Genomic DNA, 21,723 nt, shown 5'->3' on the forward strand with positions numbered 1-21,723 from the left:
TAGTTTTTATCAGAAACGGGCAGATGTATGCATCCACGCATATCACCTTGCTCCCCTAAAACACACTAAATCTGGAACGGTATAAATCCACGTCTTATAGGCGAGACAATGGAACTCCACTCTGAAATGAGAAGCCATTTTAATGCAATTTTGGTTTCAAATGTGCTTGGAATGAACCTGAAATGCTGGTGGGTGGACACAGGGACATAATTTGAGGTGGAAGACGAAAAAAGATTCTGCTTGAGAGTTTCTGACGTTCTTTTTTTTTCTCCGAAGGGTGGGGTGATGTTGTGGGGTGGCCAGGTACATTTTAAGTCCCTTACAACCCCACAGAAGTTCCGGGTTAGGGGCAACCACCAGTCCCTATAATAATATAAAACTTGTTTCAAATCAAAACCTTCATGTTACGTCACCCAACACTCCACCCCACTAAATATTGCATTCAGTGTCACTACCCCCCCCCTCCCCCGATCTAAACACTTACACTTTTAAAAAATCTGTAGTCCCCCCTCCCTCTTTAAGGATCCCCAGTAATTATATCCATATCAAAAACAAACTCAGACGGCCAAACAGAAGTGCATGCAAAATACATTTTAATAGAGAAAAACACTGACTGGTGGTACACATTATTAATAAAGGCAAAGCTTCAAAGTTACTGTTAAAACATCTGAGTACAAACAAAATATTTCCATCAATCAAAAACGTTTGATTTTATGTCATATGATTGGATTGACTGATTTGGCTGATAATACCGATTTACAACCAGAAATGAAGACTTCTTCCATTCAGTACTCTTAAATCTTCTGATAACTTCGGTAGAAAGATCATGAGATCACTGGTTTTTCCAAAAACGCTTTGAGTAACATGGGATAAATACTGCTCACCTAATTAATGAAGTGATTCAATCTAACAAGAATAGAAATAAACCGTTTGTTAATTAAAACGACAACAATAAAAAATCTGGCAAACATGGGTGAGGATACAGAGGCAGCAAAACAAAGAAGATTGATACATTTTCAAGTTTACAAAGCAAAGCCCCAAAATACATCTGTATTTATGCATGAGGTGCCATTCAGTAGCCTAGCGATGTTGTGTGTTATGTGATACATGCTACCATAAGTACCTGTATTCTAAGCGCATTGTGATGTCCTCTTAATAAGAATACTGGGGTGAAAGATCCATTATTAGGTTTTGAGTCCTGTTGTTTGATTCAATTTAGTTAACTTGAATTCTGTGAGGTTAAATATAAAATTGGTCAGAACAAACAATAAAGACTTGTGGCAAAAAAACCAGTTGTAGGAAGCTGTTTTTAAATGTGAAGGATCAATGCATAATATTAAGCATTAAAAACAAACAATATGGTAAACTGAAAACTAAAAAAAAGAAAATACAGAAAAATAAGTGGAACGTTATCTCACTGCACTGCCAAACAGCACTGCCAAACCCATTTCATAAGAAACCATGTGTACTGAATATTAAATACATGACTCCTGATTTTCGCACAGCAAATAACAGGATCTCGATTACGCATAAAATATTAGCTGAAAACATTGTTAAACAAAATTCATGCCATGCTTATTAACGCTTATTAACACATTAAAACTCTACCTGTAAAGGCTTTGAAAGACTGAATAAATTCTGAGTAAAATTTAAGAGTTTGCATTATATTGTAACATTTAGCTACAAAAAAACTAAAAGAGATAAAAATCATCAAAATGGTGGTTAAGACACTATAATGACAATTGGATGAAAAGAGTCTCAACCTAATATTATCACAAGCTCCAAAAGTTCAGGGGCGTGTCCTCTTCTCAAGAATATGCACCAATTTAAACAAATTCGGAGGCAATTCGATTTGAATTTTGTTCTCAAAACTCTGCTTAAATTTGCACTGCCTCCCTAAACAATCCAACATCTTCTATGTTTGTAATTAAATGGATTGGTACAAGGAAAGTACATAAGAGATGTTTCTATTAATCATTTACAGACCATCAATATTTTTATGAGATCAGAAATTGCAAAACCCAATATTGATTTTTCAGACTAGTTTTGAAGGCTAGCTGATTTTTAGAACTTTTGAAGAGACTACAGGGTGATGACTTGGCAATCTCCTTCCTCAGTAGCGGAGGGGCCGGTGGTGGTGCGGCCACGTGGACAGGCCTGGCAGTATGTGCTGCCCTCTAGTGACTGGTACATGCCACGTGGACACGGGTAGCAATCCTCCAGGTAGTTATACCAGCCTGACTCGCAGGGAACTGAGTAGAAATTATCAGAGAAGAAACCGCATTGTTCATGGTGATTATTATAAACACGTTCTTAACAGATCCAATACTGACACAGAGAAACATTTTTTTTTTTAAATTACTCGTTTAAAAAATTACCATTTCTCTTCAGTGATATTCTTAATTCTTCCATCAGAACAGTATTATCAAATTATGTTATCTACAGTCATGTGGTAGCACTTGAAAATGGATCATTAAATTTTCATTTAATTTCATTATCATTATTTAGCATGGCAGCCAAAGGCTGACTGGACCTTTAATTACGATTCAGCTGAATAAAACTCAGCTATAATGAATCCGCAATGCACCATGCAAGGGTGGAAAATCCTGACTGTTCTTAGACTTGGTCAATGTGTTCGTTGATGGTATCCATGATGGTATCTGGCCACTAACATTTACTTTAGCCATACGCTATGCACGGTTGGGAGTGCAAACAGTGACCTCATGTGGTTACAATATGCAAATCAGCTGGGGAAGAAAGAACGTCTTGGGACAACTGATCGCATTGGCTTATCTTTGTCCAACAAGTTTGGAGTCCACAAATCAACTAAACTTGATATAAATCCAGCCACAAAATAAAGCAAAAGATAAGCCAACGCTGTAGTCCCAAAGCGTTTGTTCTTCTCCAGCTGATTTGCACATCATAGTCGCATGAGGTCACCGTACAGTGCATAGCGTGCGACTAGTGTTCATGTTTACAACCAGATACCATCATGGACACTATGGACGAACGCCTTGACCAAGGCTAAATTGTCCTGAGTTGGTTTGGTGCAGTGGTACTTCTGACTGGTGATCCAGTGACCTGTGCACCGGTAGATTGGTTTGTTCAGGTTGTACCCCATCAATACTCATCTTGGGATTTTTGGCAAACCTCTGAATCTGATTATCTCATCAACAATTTGAACAGAGAAACAAGAATGCCACTTACCGCATCGTACGTCCTCTGCCTCCATGCGCACCGTACCAGGGGGACAGACAGGCATGCCGTAACTCTTGGTTTTTCCCAAGTCCACGTCGTAAACCTGACTGTCTACATTGATGGCAAACTGGCCCAATCTAGACTCATTGATCAGGTGACCAGCAGAGTTACGTAAGTCATCGGTTGCCTCTATGGAGTTGTGTTGGTTGAGGACTGGGATGGGTTAAATGGAGAAAGGAGAACATTGGGTTAAGTCATGACTGGTACATATGTTCTTTTTGCCTTGGAAGTGAAAGCTACACCGCAAAATTTGCTTGGAAAGACCTTGATAACAGCAATCATAGCAAGACGCTTAACAGCCCATTAAAGACCATTTCAATTTCATGATTTCTTTTCTTTAAAACCCACAAACAAGTTTCTTTCATCGCATGTTGAATGTAGCATCAATATCACAGGAAGCAGTACACCACTGAGCACAATATGTCAGCATGTCACAGAGCTAGCCATCAAATATTGGATGCAGATTGTAAACTTGAGCCTAGCTATGGGATCAATGTAGGAACAGTAAAAAAAAAATTAGAACTACGCATGCACTTTGGTTTGTGTGCGTATGGCGTGAAGTATGTATGACTACTTTTCATGTAGATGTGAACAAATAAGAGCTCTGCCTGACTGCCAGGCGTATGAGTCCCTCCAAACGCTCTCTCTTTGTGACCATAGAGGGAGTACTTGTATACAGAGCCTATACCCTCATGCCAGGGTAAACACTCATGCCAGATCATGTTTTAATTGGCCTGGTTTTCTTGACAGATATCGATGAGACCATTATCATTTCTGTCTCACCTTCTTCATTGGTCAGGTTCTGTTGATCAGGGATGTCAACATCACGCTCCAGCCTGATGGTGATATGGACTGCTTCGAGAGATCGACGTCGGCGTCTGCGGGCATGGTCCCCGGGAATGTGTGGACTGCAGCCACTGATCTGAAGTATAACAGGAAGACGAAATGAAGTTACATTCATACACATGGAAGCATACATGTGCAACAACGCAGACCTGAAATAATGAATGGAAGGTCTGCAGTAACAACATGTATATAATATCTCTTTTGAGATGTGTGATTTGAAGAACCAGTTTTTGAGTCAAAACAATGGTTCTTCTCAGAACCACACAACTCAAAACAGATATTATGATCATGATTTTACATACACAATGTAAACATCACCACTGAATGTCCTCACACTAATAGAGACAAACTAGGTAAGAAAAGAATTGTGAAAAGTACTCCCACTACTAAGGTTTGTGTATTTTAATAAGGGAATAAATGTGTGCTCCGGAGGTTTTTATCACTCTGTTTAATACCACTTAGAGTCTGGGTGCTGATAATTACCCGAGCCGGAGGCGAGGGTAATTATCCGGCACCCAGACTCTAAGTGGTATTAAACAGAGTGATAAATACCGACGGAGTACATATTTATTCCCATTCATAAATACCTTTTCGGTAAAAAAAAATCATATAATTCGTTCAAAACATCCCGATTTTGTTCAACAAATTCACTTTATGCTTTTTGAAACATCCCTCCTGCAAAATAATGGAGTGTTCAGCTGGCGAGTAAGATGAAAACAACCCTTTTATGGAGATTGACGCGCGCGTATCATGTTCTACGCGATGTCGCGCAGAACGCACCTGGCGCGTTGCGTTTTGAATTTAGAACTATAAAATTCTAACTCCCTGGTAGTGTTGCGCATGCCTACGTGAGGATTGTGAACGTTCAACCAATGAAACGATAAGAGGCACTGGATTTTTAGGAGTCCATATTTTATTGTGACACTGGAAAAGTGTTTAAGACCAGCTAGCCATGTCTTTATCATCCGTTTAATACCGGCCACGTGACGGGCTCTCGACCAATAGGAATGGCTAAACTGTCTGAGGTATTTATGAATTGAATTTCAAAATATGTTAATATCCTCAAAAAAGTATTACAGTAGGCATGTCCCTCCTTTGTTACTGAAGGCCAATTATAGGATTATTTGCACTTCATGCACTTTGTTTGTTTCCAATAATAACACCACTCAAAATAGTTGCAAATCGCCTATATTTCTTCACGTTTTCTACATGACAGTAAGCCAGGCAGAATAATTTTTACAGGGTGTTTAGAGCAAGTGCCATCTTTAATCCAAATAAACTTTTTGATAATAATTTGGTTGGTTACTATATTTGGATAAATGCTAATGACACCATGTGCCTTTAACAGCTAGCTGTTATTATCTCAGTAATCGAGAAAGGTTAATTACCTGCTGTTTAACAGCACAAGTGTTATCCTGCACACAGCTGAGGGTCTGTAGGTTCATTCTAACAGCATCACTGACTTGCTGATACGCCAGGCTATCTTTAGTGACGTTGACCCCATCACAGTTCAGGTTAGTGCTGTATGCCAAGTTCATCTCCATTGCAAACTTATACGGTGGCTTGTACTCTGCAAGAGACAAATATTATGCGGTTCAAACTGTGAAAATCTCCTTGTTGGCAGAATAAAAAAAGGGTGGGAAGCTGAAAGTTTGACGATACATAAGTGTATAACACAAGAGCCATACCTAGCAAATGGGCCTTTCTGTTTGCTGTCCTCATTGACACAAGCAGCTTTTTTAAGTTTCATTTTTTTACAGCTGAAACTCACCTTATTTAATTTTCGATGTTGTAGATTGTTTCAAATCTATATATTCTTCAAAGGTAGTCAATGTTTGCCACATTAATGTGATTGACCTTGCATATACTAAAAACCTGACAGATTGGCAAACAGGAACAGGCAGACGAAGCAGAGGAAGACAACAAAAAAGATGGAGAGATGCTATCTCAACGTACATGGGTATGGCTACATGGACAAGATGGTTCGACAGAGAGAGAGGAATGGTGCATTCACGAGGAGCGTTTGTCCAGCAAAGGGATGAACTCTAGCTGATTATGATGAGGATGATGATGATGATGACCATGATGAAAATTTACTGACTTGTACACTTAGGAAAAGCCAATCCTGGGTTGTCGTCAGTCTCATGGGACCACTTGTAGTCGGTCGAGGGACCACATTGGTAGGAGGGTAGAATGGCCCGACTGAATGCATAGCCTTGCCAGCAGGAGATGGTGCAATTCTGCTCCTCACCAACAATTTCACAGTTCACTTTTCCTCGGAAGGGATTGTTCACATGCCCACAGGCTGTAAGACAACAGCAAATGGAGAAAACAACAGAGTAAAGGTCGGCTCACACTCCACGCGAAAGCGAACGCTCACACAAATTTGTGACGTAACGGCGAGTATTCTCAGTGCAAATTTTCAAAAAGTTGAACACACTTCAAATTTCGCACTGAATGTTGACAGATTTTCAATTCGCTTTGCATGTGTAATCGCAAAGTACATGACAAGTCTGGTCACAAATCTGGTCATTGGTGCAGACACATGTAACAGCGTATTTGAACGATAACAAAGGAATGTCTTTGTCACAGTTCATTTGAATAGCTTCTGAGTTGACTTTGGATTGGATGACAGGTGTCTGATTTATGATGGACTTGTGTTCAATTGTGATCCATTACAGGTACCTTGACTAAAGCTCTGTACGCTATGTAACTTAAAATGTATAATAATGCACACAAATAGGTGAAGTGACTAGATTGATCTACACTAGACCAATCTTGAGTCTGATGGATGAGATCAGGAGATCGTTGATGGTGACTGTACTTACTTGGGCAAGGTGCCGTATTGCACTGCTGGGTCTCAGTGATTGGACCTGCACAGGTGCTGCCACCGTAGGCTGGGCGTGGGTTGGTGCATGAACGGTGATGGGACTGAGTGCCACCTTCACAGGACTGGCTACACTCCTCCCATTCACTCCACTCACTCCAGCCTCCATCAACTGCCAATGGAAAAATACATACAGTTTAATGATTGGACCTACACAGGTGCTGCCACCGTAGGCTGGGCGTGGGTTGGTGCAGGAACGGTGATGGGACTGAGTGCCACCTTCACAGGACTGGCTACACTCCTCCCATTCACTCCACTCACTCCAGCCTCCATCAACTGCCAATGGAAAAATACATACAGTTTAATGATTGGACCTACACAGGTGCTGCCACCGTAGGCTGGGCGTGGGTTGGTGCAGGAACGGTGACGGGACTGAGTGCCACCTTCACAGGGCTGGCTACACTCCTCCCATTTACTCCAACACTTGTCTCTTTTCAGCTGTAATTAACTACATATACCAACACTGGCATAATGGTATCTGTTTCCTCTTACTCTGTCACTGTTGTTCACCCTTGCACATTAACCAGCACTTCTATTAATAAGATGGAATTTGCGTCAGATTATGTAAATTCAATATTGGGTTTAAACCAAATATTGAACTTACATCACCTCAATGCAAATTCCTTATCAAGAATAGTTTGGTTGTGGTTTTGGTCGCTACATCAGACTCGAACCAGCCAACTGACCCCAGCAAGTTCAGTGGTCAAGTCATCAGGCATCTGCACCAGTAAGCAATGGGTCGTGGGTGTGAGTCCCATGTTATGAATATAACATGGAATAACACCGAGTATCCAGTGTTTATAAAAATTCATCAGAGATGGGCAAAACCCAGTATTCAATTAGCCATTGTATAACACCATATTACATTGTATAAATTCCCTTAAAAATCCATTCAACCACATGAGATGGTACAAGGGGAAACAAGCAGGGTATTTATGGAATTACAGAAGCTACTGTTTGTTCTGAGCTGCGGTTTTCATGGGATGAACAACTAAACCATATTTCTCTGGTCAGGATGCCAGTTCATCGCAGGTTACTCCCCAGCTAATGCCGGTACACATATTTTGGAGAGAGGTAAGTAAGGATAAAGTGGCTTGCCCAAGGACACAAGGTATGGCCAGCAGCAGGATTCAAACCTCTGACCCACTCGGTGATCATGAGTCACAAACCCTAACCACTTGGCCACACTCATCTACTGATGGATTAAACAATATCATTAAATTGTTTCTTTACCCATTCTCAGCTCACAAGCTTCTCCCGAAAACCCAGGCAGGCACTGGCAGCTGAAACTGCCTACTCCATCCACACAGGTTCCCCCGTTGTCACAAGGGCTTGGGCCCGTTCCACAATCGTCAATGTTTGTCTGGCAATGTTGGCCAGTGAAGCCCGGTGGACATCGGCAGATATAACGATGGACATCGTCAATGCAGGTACTGCCTGCTGCACAGGGGTTGGAGGCACACTCGTCTACCACTGCAGGAAAGAGAAAGAAACTTCACATTGAAAAGGTTTAGTGGATAATCTTTGCAAACTCCTTAGAACATGGAAAATCAAACTACATCGTCAGCCAATTCACGCCAGTGCATAATAGTAATGTGTTCTCATTTGACACAGGAGTGTAGTAAGTAGCACGGTGCCCTCTATAGTCCATACACAATGTCCATTAAACATTTGTCAAATCAAACATCATCATTCAATTTACTCTGGTAAACATTAGCATATATGTTTTTATGAATATATTTCAATATATACAACATAATTTACAACCAAACACAGCTCCTAGCTAAACTGAGCTCAGAACAGATGAAGCACTTACTGTCGCACAGTGATGGTGTCTGAATTTGAATTTCTCCCAGGAAGCCCCAGTCGATGAAGTAAGGGCTTGCAACGAGGCTGCCGAGGGCAAGAGAGTCACAGGTCTGAGCGTGTGGCAGAATGGCCGACACCGGCAGTGCTATATCCCACATGTTGACGTTACTCAGGACACCAGTGAAACTTTCCGCCTGGGTACCGTCTAAGGATGAAAACAACGACAATAATTTGAGTTTGTTTCTAGTGCAGTTGATATATGCTCTCTATGTATCTGCTGTTGTGCAGGAAATATTGCTTATCAAATTTGCCTGCTCAGCTAGCAGCCAAGAACTGTCCAAAGAAGCTGAAATTAATACAATTTTGGCCAGACAAATGCTGCTCATATCAAACACCTTTGACCTTTACCCACCGCTATGTTGAAGCTGTCCTAGATTGAATGTCCCTCCACTGTTGATACGGGCACCGGATCTGATGTGATACTGGTTCAGCACCAGATGCCCATCTAGAAACATCTTGAGAATTCCTCCGTGCTCGTCCCAAGACACTGCCAGATGATGCCAATGATTGTCATTCACAGAGAGAGAGGAGGAAAACTGATATCTATACCATGAAGAAAAGAAAAAGGCATTAAGGATACACACTAACGATAAATGCTTTGCACATTGTGTACTAAAGGCCAATAGCTACGCTGAACCAGAGTAAATGCGCCCTAAATTTTGGATATGTGGTGTGTAGGATATGGATTGACTATCTAACAATCGTCATGCAAGCTTGTGACTGAGTGTTTAAGTCGGGGTAAGTGCTGTTTTGGGGGCATAAGTTCAGCAATATATTTCAGAAAGGTTTTCTTTTGTTTATTTACGGAGCATCACTCAAAAGTCTTCATAAGACCCCGATTAACAAAACTGAACATTACTGGAAATATTAAAAGAATGAAACTTCATTTTCATGTACAGTGACTTGTTATTCAGTGACTTGTTACAACAGTGGGAAGGGGGGGGGGGTAGCCAATAATGAGTATAGCTCACCCTTGAATATAGACATCTAACGACCCAGGGTTACTCAGGGCAATCTGTGCATTCTGCAGTGTCTGTCCAGTGTGCTGGGTTGTATAGGTCAGTATGTCCCCATCAGATGTGCCGGATCGAATCCACATCATGATGGTGAACGCTCTCATCGCTTCGTAACCGACTTGACGTAGAGTGGTATACTGGCGGGGTTGACCACCTCGGAACACCATGTCAAAACTAGACAGTATGTCTGAGGAGGAAAGTTAAAAAGATGGGTAAAATGTTTGACTGCATTCTCAGTGTTCACAATAAATGATAAATTATGTCAGTGACGGGCAAAACCTAAAAAGAAAGAAGCAAAATAGTCCAAGAGGTTGAAGAAATCGTTGACAGAGTTCCGTCTTTGAATGGATTTCATTGTTAACGATACTGATGAAGACTTAACCCTCACCTTGTTGGAACAATACATATTTGATCACAATTCACGGCCAATTTGTCCATAGGGCCATCTCATGACCCTACATCCCACATCTGGGTACCAAAAATTCAGCACAGCCATTGTGGTAAGCAAAGATGGTACAGCGCATCGCGCAGTAGGCAAGCGTTCAAAGCTGTGATGGATGGCAAATCCTGTGACAAAAATGCGGCGCAAACACCTAGTGCTGGGTTGGCACAATTATGAAAACTGTACACAGCACAGTACAGGTAGTGACCATTATGTCATTTGATAAAGAATTTGTAGTTACTTTACATGAAAATAAGCCCTACTATCTACAAATGCTTGCCTACTGCTATGGTGGCTGATCAAAGGAAAACCAAACAGTTAGGTGGTACATCATACAAATGGAACCTATGGTATTAACCCTCCGACGCAGAAACTAGCCCTTTTGGGGACCCAATTTGGTTAATTACCTTAATAAAAAAAAAATTTTCCAACCAATTCTGGTGATCTTCCATCTAATCCTAGCCAGAGACACCCACTACGGATATATGCAGTCACCTTTAGTGTGTGACCCGGGTCAGGCATATCTGAGCCTGACAACCTGGGCTGCCCATATACACGTGCACAAAACAAAGTCACTTGCGGGTAGCCAAGAGCACGACTTGACCACAGACTATGTATACAACATCTGTTTCCTGTCAATGACCTCCGTAATTATAGTCTACAGACATGTCGAGATTGTATACATATAGATACAGTGTTGTGTAGCCTCAAACCAAGGCGCTAAATATCTGGGTCCCCGGAGGGACCCCTTACTGTAAGCGTGTTAGTAAATGGGCTTTCTGCGTCGGAGGGTTAAACAGACTTGTTCTCAAGCTGACAATTTTTGAACTCTGAAATCTACAAATCCAATAGGATATCTTACTAAGGCTGCAGTAATCGCCCACAAATCCTGGTCTGCATCTGCAGTAGTACTGGTTAATGCCGTCGATGCACGTAGCTCCATTCTGACAAAGATTACTCACGCATTCATCCATATCTTGATCACATTCTGTGCCGCTGCAAGTCGTAAAAAAAAAAAAAATCATCAATTTCCTAATAGATCACTAAAGAAATTTGTTGAGAAAAAAATTGCAACATGAAAAGCAACATCAAATCAAAATCAAGGGCATTGCATTGTGAGATTATACAAAAAGTAAACATTTAAAGTATACGAAAAAAATCAGAACAAAACAGGTACAGTGCAATAGAAAACTTCTTCTGATGTTTTGTACTAACCTATAGCCTGGTGGACAGTCACAGGAGTAGGAGTTGAACCCATTGATGCATGTACCATCATGCAGGCAAGGGTTGGGTGTGCAGTTATCAATGGCCACCTCGCATCGCATCCCTGTGAAACCTGCAGAAATGGATTCAAACTGACAGTCACAATCCTTGCAATAGAGTGCATGATGCTCAAGCATTGATTGTTGACATGTAGGTTAATGCATTTTGTACATCAATCTGATGTTCAAAACCTCACAAGAGGAAACAAATCTGCGTGACCTGAGCACACGTCCACTGTACTGCACTTGTGTGGTAGAAGTGGCTACATTTTACAAACAGTAATGTCAGCCAAATGATGTTTGAAAACACAAGGGCTTGTGATTGATCCTGAAGCTGATACAAATAATCAAATGCTCTTTGCACATGGGCAGAAACATGTGTGCCCCGATCACCAATGCCACATTGTATGTTCAAACCATACGTTTCTTGCATAAATGCATGCATGTTGGATTTACTCAGACATTTGCTGGTGTAACCGGGGCTGTTATTGGCCAAAACATCATAGAGCAGGGCATTACCCTATATAGCACCTGCACTTCAGTGTATGTACATTGAGATTACTCACTGAAAACTCAATCAAATCACAGAGTGCTCGGGCAGTTTCAGGCACTACAGTTACTACAGAGTTATTGATATTATAAGGCCAACTAACCAAGGCATTTTATTCATTCTCATTTTGCTAGTAGCAAGTCATCTACACCAATTGTATGCTGGTTTTTACCTGCTTGGCATATGCAGTGGCTTGTGCTGTTTGCAACTGGCAGACAGACTGCGTTGTTCAGACACGGCTCAGCTGAGCAGATGTCTAAAACTGTCTGGCAAAACTGTCCTGTGTAGCCTGGAGTACAGCGACAGGAATAACGGTTGGCCTGCATACAAACATCGATGGAAAACATGTCAGTGCTGTGAAATATTCAAGCTCTTTTAGGGAAGATTATGAGTTACAATGAGGAGAAAAAAGTTTATGGTTTAGAAGATTTGGAGGAAATTAATAGAATAACTGAGGCTCTGGTGGGACTTTTGAGAGAGGTTTTGAGAGTTGATGTGTGCAATACAATACATTCTTTTGTCAGCTGTAATGGCACTGATTTGAAATTTGCATCTGAATTGTGGGGAACTGTCACGCGGCATAACAGTCTTTGTAAGACTATCATGCAGGGCACTGTCGAGGGAGGACGAAGGCGAGGGCGACAACGGAAGAGCTGGGTAGACAACGTAAAGGAATGGACAAACATGACTATGTCAGACAGAACCCCTAGTGCAGGCCGCTGACAGACCAGCATTGAGGAGGACTTTAGCTTCTTCTGCCCTCGGGTCCCCCCAAAGACGGCAACAGTCAAGGGAAATGTAACGTAACGTACTTTGTAGCAGCCAGATACAAAATAGGAGTGTGATTTAAGCTCAGTGAGTAATGCAAAATGGAATGATTAAACCGGATGAAACTCTCACCTGATCAATACAGCTTGCTCCATTCAGACACTGATGGTTGGCGCAGTCATCAATATTAGTCTGGCACTCTGCTCCTTCAAACCCAGCCTGACACTGACACACAAACCCAGTAGTAGTTGGGGTACAAGACCCACCGTGCTTGCAAGGATTTGGCTGGCAGTTACCCAAGTCAATTTGGCACAGTGTACCTCTGGTTCCTATCTTGCAATCGCAGGTGAACATGTTGATTCCATCGATGCAGGTTGCTTGGTTGTGACAAGGATTACTCAGACATTCATTGATGTTGGTCTCACAGTTCTGACCCGTGAAGCCTGGTAAGCATTGACAGGTGTAGGACTGTAGGCCGTCGATGCAATGACCAGAGTTCAGGCATGGGGTATTGGCGCAATCGTCTTCATTAATCTCACACTGCTCACCGATCCATCCATCTACGCAATCACAGATGTAACCATTGACCATGTCACGACACATGCCGCTGTTAGCGCATGGATGAGATTGGCATTCATTGATATCAATATCACACCTACGGCCAGTGAAACCGATGTTACACACACATTTGAATGAGTTGATGCCATCCACACATCGACCGTTGCCACAAGCCCCGGCCACGCAATCATCCTTGTTGTTTTCACAGTCAATTCCATTGAAACCATCGGTACAGTCACACCGGTACCCACAGATCTGATCGACGCATGCCCCTCCATTATGGCAGGGGCTGGATGTGCATTCATCAATATCGATCTCACACAGAGTACCAGTGAAACCTTCCAAGCAGTGACAGGTGAAAGTCTGGTTACCATCTTCACAGGGGGCTTCATTTGCACAGGGAGAGTTGGCACAGTCATTGATGTTCATCTCACAATGCTCTCCTGTGGGTAAATTATATTATGCAAAGAAATTCATTTTATCAATTAATGAGGTCTATTTTCAATTCCTTGCTTCGCTAAAACAAAGAGTAAACCAAAAACAAGATGGGCACAATCTATCTGAGTATCTCCGTCAAAGTATGGAAAAAGTGGACAATATCATTTGTGACAAAGTCTCTAACCAAGGAGAAACACACTGCAAAAGTACAGGCTAACTAGTTCGGTTCCAGGTTTCAGATTTCAGGTTTATTTCCATTCTATACGATAATTAAAATACAAGGGAAAAAAGTTTCACGGACCTTGTTATAATAGTATGAGGAGGTCAAAGCTTGTATTGGGTCTGCCCCCCTCACAAAGAATACATAGTTATAAAATTCATGATTAACCAAAGTAGATATTAATAATAAATAGTAGATTTAATTACATTAAAGGGAAGATACTATCCCTGATCAAACTATCACAAAATAGTCATTAAAGCAAAAAGATGCTATTTATAGAGATCATATACAGATAAGGTTTTGAACTTGACGAATAGCGGGGCAGAGTGATCTTTATACCATTTCAAAACCAGTCACCGATTTTTAGTTCAACCTGTACCAGTTGAACCAGTCGAACTGGTTTCAACTAGTTTTTGAACTGGTTCAAACTAGATACACAAGTTCAAAACCAGTCACTTATTTCCAGTTCAACTAGTACCAGTTGAAACTAGTTGAACCAGTTGAACTGGTTCCAACTGGAATTGTCCCCAGTGACAGATCTGGACAGATCGCAAGGCCATGGCACCTTACCTGCAAATCCAGCAGGACATAGACAGAGTTGGTCCATAGAGGGCAGTGCACAGGCTCCACCATTCAAGCACGTCTCTCCATCATGGCAGGCATCCACCTGGATCTCACAATCTCTGCCTGACAGACCGGCAGGGCAGGTGCAGTAATAATCCTCTCCTTCATCCTCACATGCTGCGTTGTGTTGACAAGGGTTGGGGTTGCAGAGGTCTGTGCGCCCCTCACAGCGCGGTCCTGAAAACCCCAGGGAGGGAGAACAATAGTAAATTATTCAGTGGATGGTAGTTGGCTTAGGGGACAATTAGTGCTGTATCCGAATCGCCAAACCGAACTAAACTTTGGCAAACGTAGCACTTCCGAACTGAACCGAACTGAACCGAATCAACCTGAACTGTTCAGTTCGGATGTTCGTAAACACAATGTTTTTATTTGTACAATCAAAATATCAAAACTTGCACTATATGAAAGGAATAAGACGATACCATTTTGACGTGAAAATGTTGTTGAGATGCGTTTTTGTTAAGATCAAATGGGCAATTTCAGGTACGAAGCTCAACTCTCATTTCAAATTTTGCACTTTGAGCATTTAAAACACACATTTTTTTTATTCGCACTGTAAAGCCATGGCAATGTGGCATAGCTGGGTTTATCCTGGCATGGGCCTGGGTCCTAAAAAGGGCCTCACGTGAACCGAGCCAATGTTCGGATAAAAATTGCCAAACTGAACCCGAACCAAACCTGAGGGTTCACTTTCAGCACTATGAACACTGATCAGATGTTTCTTGGGACTTAGTAAAATGAGTCCCAAAATTTAACAGAAATGGTGTATCAGCAAAAATACTGACCTTCAAAGCCATCGGTACAGACACAGTCATATCTGTTGACATCATCGATGCAGGTACCACCGTTAGAGCATGGTCCACTAGCACACTCATTCACATTGATCTTACACTCCGGTCCGGTAAATCCTGGCAAGCATTCACACTTGTATCCTGTCTCCTCTGTCAATGTCTCAGTGCAGTTACCGTCATTTTCACATGGATGATAATCACATGGAGTCAAGACCAGTTCACAGTGTCTGCCACCATAGCCGTGGGGACATGCACACTGATATCGATCATCTAAATCTTGGCAGGTTGCACCGTTGCTGCAAGGGTTGTTGGCACACATGTCTATGTCAATCTCACAATGATTACCGGAGTAACCTGTGATGCACTGACAGTGATATCCGTTATCAGCATCCACACATGTACCATTACGCTGGCATGGGTTGGATTTACACTCATCTACATTAGTCTCACAGTTATCTCCTATGAAGCCGGCAACACAATGGCATAGATAGTCTCCATCTACATTAACACATGTTCCATTATTTTGGCAGGGATGCATCAGACATTCATCAATGTCTTCCTCACACCTGACACCAGTGAAACCAACATCACATGCGCAGGTGAATCCACTGGTGTGACTGCTACATGTACCATCATTCTCACAAGGATCATTCACGCAGAAATCTATCAGGATAGAGCAATCATCACCTGCAACAACAAAAGAGAAAAAGGACGAAAGTTTGTATTTAACATCTTGCTGGCAGTCAATCACATCAGTCTCACAGTGTGACAGAGTGCAAACATAAGATGTGTCCCGCCCCCTTTTTTTCCCCTTAAGAACCGCCCCTCATCCCATTACCTTGATATCCAGCAGCACAGGTGCATCTGAACCCATTGAGTTCATCCACACAGGTAGCTCCATTGAAGCAAGAATCTTTCTGGCAGTCAATCACATCAGTCTCACAGTGTGACAGAGTACAAACATAAGACGTGTCCCGCCCCCTTTTCCCCTAAGAACCGCCCCTCATCCCATTACCTTGATATCCATCAACGCAGGTGCAGTTGAACCCATTGAGTTCATCCACACAGGTAGCTCCATTGAAGCAAGAATCTTGCTGGCAGTCAATCACATCAGTCTCACAGTGTGTGCCGGTCAGACCCGCTGGGCATTCACAGCGGAAGGACTCCAGTTGCTCCACACAGGTTCCAGCGTTCAGACATGACGTAGCAGTGCAGAAGGTTTGTACTGTGGATCAGACAAGGTGAACAATAGTTGAAACTGGACTCTCTCCAGAGTTTCTGATACTCTCTTGATTCTTGAATCTTTAATATATGCATTTTTCCGTATAAAAGTTTTAAGATAAAACAAAACAGCAAAACATCTCTAGTGTAGTAAATTGGATTCATTTAACTTTCAAAGCTTGCTTTCTGCAGAAGGTTCAAAAACAGATGACAACTTCTTCCCACAATCCAAAGGAGGATTTGCATATCCGATGGTAACTTTTTAAATTGTTATTTACTCAAAGCTTATTCTCTGTTGTTTTGAGTGAAGCAATCAATCCAAACTATTGGTTGCAATTAACCTCCAAATTTAATCCTCAGTACTGTCATAAGCTCAAATCAATCCACAAATAGAATGCACTTACTGCTACACATGCTCAGATTTGCGGCTCCTTTGACCTGTGTTATATGCCCGGCGGGGCACGAGAGACATGAACTTTGACCTTGCTGGGGCTGGTAACTATGAAGCGGGCACAGGACACACGGCTGGATCCCAGAAATGGAAAACGATCCAGCAGGACACATGACTGTGGAAACAAAGTAAACGCGTCACATGTCATATTTTATGTAAAAGGGAGATTTAATTGACTTTTAATTAAAGGCATACGGTATCATTTGCACTGAATTATTATCAAAAAGCATACTTGGAATAAAGATCGTACTGGTACTAAACAACCCTTGAAATCTGGCTGGCTGCCATTTAGAAGAAATCAAGAGACGTAGGCGATTCAATGATCAGTCAAATGAATGGTTTTTGTGCATGGTTTACACAGTTTTCTCACAAAGTGCAATATCCACTAAGCTGAAACTTCAACAGGTCAGGTTTTGAACATTCCACTTTGGATTTTGAGTGGTGTTATTATTGGAAACAAACAAAATGCACGAAAAACAAAATATCCTGTATGCCTTTAAAACAGTCAAATTAGTCAAATCAACTACCAAAACATGTGAGTTCTCAAATGTTTCAATTCATAACTATAACTCAAAATCACAAGTCAGACCACAAGTCAGACCACAAGAAATGGGATGACCAAAGATAAAGGAACACCTTTTGTAAAGTTTAATTGGAATAGCCTGTGAGTTGTGACTGACTTGTGATGGGCCTATGGTGACTTGTGACTGACTTGTGATGGGCCTATGATGACTTGTGACTGACTTGTGATGGGCCTATGGTGACTTGTGACTGACTTGTGATGGGCCTATGATGACTTGTGACTGACTTGTGATTGGCCTATGGTGACTTGTGATTGGCCTATGATGACTTGTGATTGGCCTATGATGACTTGTGACTGACTTGTGATTGGCCTATGATGACTTGTCATAAATTGAATTCAGATATTCCTGTACGCAATCTACATAAATCCTGGTAGTCCACTCTCACTTTTTGCTAGTCTAGTCACAGACTCCTGTGCTCGAATTTAGCCAGTTGTTATCCTTGTGATTGATTAAATGGAAGATGAAGTCAACAATTTTAAATAGCAATATTTGCAATATGTTTCAAATTCTAATGCTCTCTTTTCTTTCAAAATATCCATTTGTTGCCCTTGATTGGATTACCTGGTCACGACACAAAATAAATGCAAAACAATAGGACGTTACACACATTGGTGCCCGGATGTGCTGTATTCTCGTAAAATCTCGCAGATTTTTTAAAGTCAACTTGCACGCTTTATAGCTAATTTCATCAAAATCACTTTCCTGTAAACCTCAAGGTTCCCCTTAGTGCTCGCATCTTGTTACACAATGAATGACTTTGCATACATCATGCAACCCATACCTGCACAGTCCAGTAAGCTTGTGGATCCAATCCTGGCCGTAGACTGACCAACTGGACATTGCTGACAGGAGACTGACCCAGCCTCAGACTGGTAGGATCCTTTCTCACATTGGAAGCACAGCTCAAGTCCGGTGTTGGAATACTGACCGCTTGGACAGAAGCCTGAATCAGGAGGAAGAAACCACAATGAGGCATTATCCATCACAATGCATATGTAACCTTTTACAAATTTTTGTACTCAGATGATATAAAATTGAATGCAAGGCATAAAATGCAAGGCATACAATAGTTGTCAGAACAGCTGATTGCATTTCAGATCAGGAATATAGTCAATGCACTCTGTGCAAGAACAGTAGATGGTGCTTATGGATGACTTTTTAGGGGGAGGGAGAAGGGGGAAGGAAGAGGGGGAGAGGGGGGGAGGGGAAGGGAGGGGAGGACGGGGACGGACACTGCGTGTGTGTATCTGAATGCGGATTCTCCCATTTGAAGCGTCTTAGCACAAGGGTCAGGCATCATGAGTTATACGTTCACATGGCCGTCCCAGTAGAGTTCAAAATCTCACTTTGCATGAAAAGGGTATTTGTGCATGGAGTAGTTAAGTCTGTCACGAGCCAATGTGGCCCATCAGGCTGGCGTTTATCTCCAGTTTCAGTAGCATGAAACGACTGAGAATATTTCTACTCCCCCTGGATGGGATGCTAGTCCATCGCAGGTTACTCCCAGCTAATGACGATACCCTTTTATACTCTTGGGTGGGGAAAGGCAAGTGGGGATGAAGTGGCTTTCCCAAGGACACAACATATGACCAGCAGCTGGATTCGAACCCCTGACCCTCTGATCATGAGTCACGAACCCCAACCACTAAGCCACACTCCCTCACTGAATCTATAGGAAAGTTCCATGGACAAATGATCACCATCTTTGAAATAATGCTATTTGTACTCAATGAACACTAGGGTGTAGTGAATTTGAATTTGAAGTTCTGAAGAGGCTAAAAGGTATTTTGGCCATATTTAAGACCTACCCAGTCAGTACTCAGTCAGTCAGTCAATCAGTCACAATTTGAGGACATTTAGGAAAAGCACTTATTTATAGAAGAACTTACTGGACTTGATTGTACTCACGTAAGCAGTCAGTAAGATTGGTGGAGCCAGCTAGGATGGTGGAGGTTCCTGTGGGACACATCTTGCAGGTGTAATGCGGCTCCTCATCGTCATCTTGATACTGACCGATAGGACAATCCACACAGTCCAGGGTGGCATTGTCAAAGAATTCACCCACTGGGCAACTCACTGCAAGGGCAGAAGTCAGGGGGGGGGGGGAATGAAAGATTCTCTTTAACCTGTTTGTCCTTGTACCGCCCCAAAATGAGCTGCCTGTTACTCCTCATACCACCCCAAACCACCCCAGCACTCTATGGTTTTATGAATTCACCAGAGAGTAAATACAATGTAATAAGTTGTGTTATTGGATTTAAGACTGTTGAGGAAAAATAATAGTTATACAATGATAATTGTCTCCCTCAAAGAAAGAAATATAACAATTACAGCATAAATGTAAACATATTATTCTATGAAATGGGAATCATCCAAAGATTTGAACATGGCATTGCTATGTAAGCAGCAAACACTGTTTAACAAAAATATGTACTAAGCAAGAGAACCAGTCACAAGTGTTGCACAACACTACACTCCCAATTTTGGATGGTAACCTGCAGCGTTGTGTACCATTAAATGCAGCTGAGCTTGAACTGTCACATGAATGCAGATTTATCACAATATGTATCATAGACTAATCCAGTCATCGACATTACTAAGGAGGTGCTACACACACACACACACGTTGCACACTGTTCTTAATTTCAGGTACGACTGTCTGCACATACCACCTGTGCAGGAGCATAGTGTTATCTCAGAAACAGCTTCTAACTTTAGTCATCAAACAAGTTTTTAACAGGAAAGGAATGTGAGGGAATAATATAACTGGGCAATAAATAACAGACTGACATACCGCAGGTCAGGCTAAGAGTAGGCAGGTACCCATGGGGACAGGCTGGACCAGGTTCAGTATAATCAAGCTGAGGTTGGGAATCAATCTGAATGGCAGGCACTGAAATGCTCAAGTTACCACTGTCAGCCATGTCTTGTACGCTGTCCACTATCTCATACAGTGCATCATAGCCGTTCCAACTCTCGTCTTCAAATTCGTAATCCGACATGGTTGGGTCTGAGGGCAGCAAGTAATTCATGCTGAATGATACCGTAAAGGTGTGCGACATTGTAGACCGTCGACTGCGTTCATGGTCTGTGTTTGGTTTTCGTCTCGGGGTAGGCAACCGGCGCCGTCGGTCACCCCGGCCATTCGGTGGCAGCTTCCCTTTTGCGCGCATGTCGGCAAGCCACTTCTGGGCATGCTCAGTGAATTCCTCTGCACCGAGTTCTGGAGAGATGGACTTCAGCTGGTCAAGCTCGATTCCAAAGTCCAGCGACGATTCTTGCCAGATGCTGATGTCACGGCGCTTGCGTTTGGAGGAACCGCAAGTCACTTCAACATTGTCCACGTTGCACTCAGAAGCATATTGGGTGCATATGGTAGCAAAGTTAGAACCATTGAGAATTTGGATAAACTGCTCTTTGATCTGGGCTTGTGTGTCAGGGGAAGAACAGTCACCACTGAAGTAGTGTAGATCAGACAGTACAGCCATGTGGTCATCACGCCGTCTCCCTACAAGGAAGAAAAAAACATTTCATCAGTTCTACAATGATGTGTATGAAGTCAGCTTGAGTAAAGTGTTGCATTGGTTCGTGTACAAAGTAATTGGAAAAGATGAAGGTAACAGGTCAATTACCTCTTTGGACGGCCAAATTATCATTTATGTTCTATGAATTAAATACTGGCTGTTATTATCTGTGCAAAAATTTGTATTTTTCAAATAAACTATAAAGGGAAAATCACTAGGTGTATTATAAGAATTTTAAAGTTGAATAAACAAAAGTCTGATGCAGGGTTTGAACCTGTGACCTCTGCAATGCCGTTCTGTTTCCCTTCCAAATGGTGGTTCTCCATTTTGTCAATACCTTTGTTTAAGGGGCGCTAGTTTAAGGGGCGCTAGTCAGAAGCTACAAACCGGTATACATATAAGGCTGGATAG

General features: G+C 42.0%; 1 protein-coding gene across 1 annotated transcript in view; it reads right to left on the reverse strand.

Moving 5' to 3' along the window:
• Positions 1 to 785: 785 nt before the first annotated feature.
• The window catches only part of LOC119727525 (sushi, von Willebrand factor type A, EGF and pentraxin domain-containing protein 1-like), a 47,804-nt gene continuing 26,866 nt past the window's right edge, over positions 786 to 21,723 (reverse strand). Inside the window, exons 29-50 of the mRNA XM_038199427.1 lie at positions 20,583 to 21,296; positions 19,697 to 19,864; positions 18,570 to 18,731; positions 17,158 to 17,319; positions 16,548 to 16,757; positions 15,527 to 16,219; positions 14,685 to 14,915; positions 13,031 to 13,899; positions 12,303 to 12,450; positions 11,534 to 11,654; positions 11,181 to 11,314; positions 9,832 to 10,063; positions 9,213 to 9,403; positions 8,808 to 9,005; positions 8,225 to 8,464; positions 7,142 to 7,267; positions 6,933 to 6,977; positions 6,206 to 6,409; positions 5,493 to 5,674; positions 4,042 to 4,180; positions 3,208 to 3,411; positions 786 to 2,252 (exon numbers count right to left, since the gene is read on the reverse strand). Coding sequence (XP_038055355.1) covers positions 2,083 to 2,252; positions 3,208 to 3,411; positions 4,042 to 4,180; positions 5,493 to 5,674; positions 6,206 to 6,409; positions 6,933 to 6,977; positions 7,142 to 7,267; positions 8,225 to 8,464; positions 8,808 to 9,005; positions 9,213 to 9,403; positions 9,832 to 10,063; positions 11,181 to 11,314; positions 11,534 to 11,654; positions 12,303 to 12,450; positions 13,031 to 13,899; positions 14,685 to 14,915; positions 15,527 to 16,219; positions 16,548 to 16,757; positions 17,158 to 17,319; positions 18,570 to 18,731; positions 19,697 to 19,864; positions 20,583 to 21,296 — 5,543 coding nt within the window. The 3' untranslated portion in view covers positions 786 to 2,082. The remainder of the gene's footprint in view (positions 2,253 to 3,207; positions 3,412 to 4,041; positions 4,181 to 5,492; positions 5,675 to 6,205; positions 6,410 to 6,932; positions 6,978 to 7,141; positions 7,268 to 8,224; positions 8,465 to 8,807; positions 9,006 to 9,212; positions 9,404 to 9,831; positions 10,064 to 11,180; positions 11,315 to 11,533; positions 11,655 to 12,302; positions 12,451 to 13,030; positions 13,900 to 14,684; positions 14,916 to 15,526; positions 16,220 to 16,547; positions 16,758 to 17,157; positions 17,320 to 18,569; positions 18,732 to 19,696; positions 19,865 to 20,582; positions 21,297 to 21,723) is intronic.

The sequence above is a fragment of the Patiria miniata genome, unplaced genomic scaffold (assembly GCF_015706575.1).
Source record: "Patiria miniata isolate m_02_andy unplaced genomic scaffold, ASM1570657v1 HiC_scaffold_20, whole genome shotgun sequence".
Classification (NCBI taxonomy): domain Eukaryota; kingdom Metazoa; phylum Echinodermata; class Asteroidea; order Valvatida; family Asterinidae; genus Patiria; species Patiria miniata.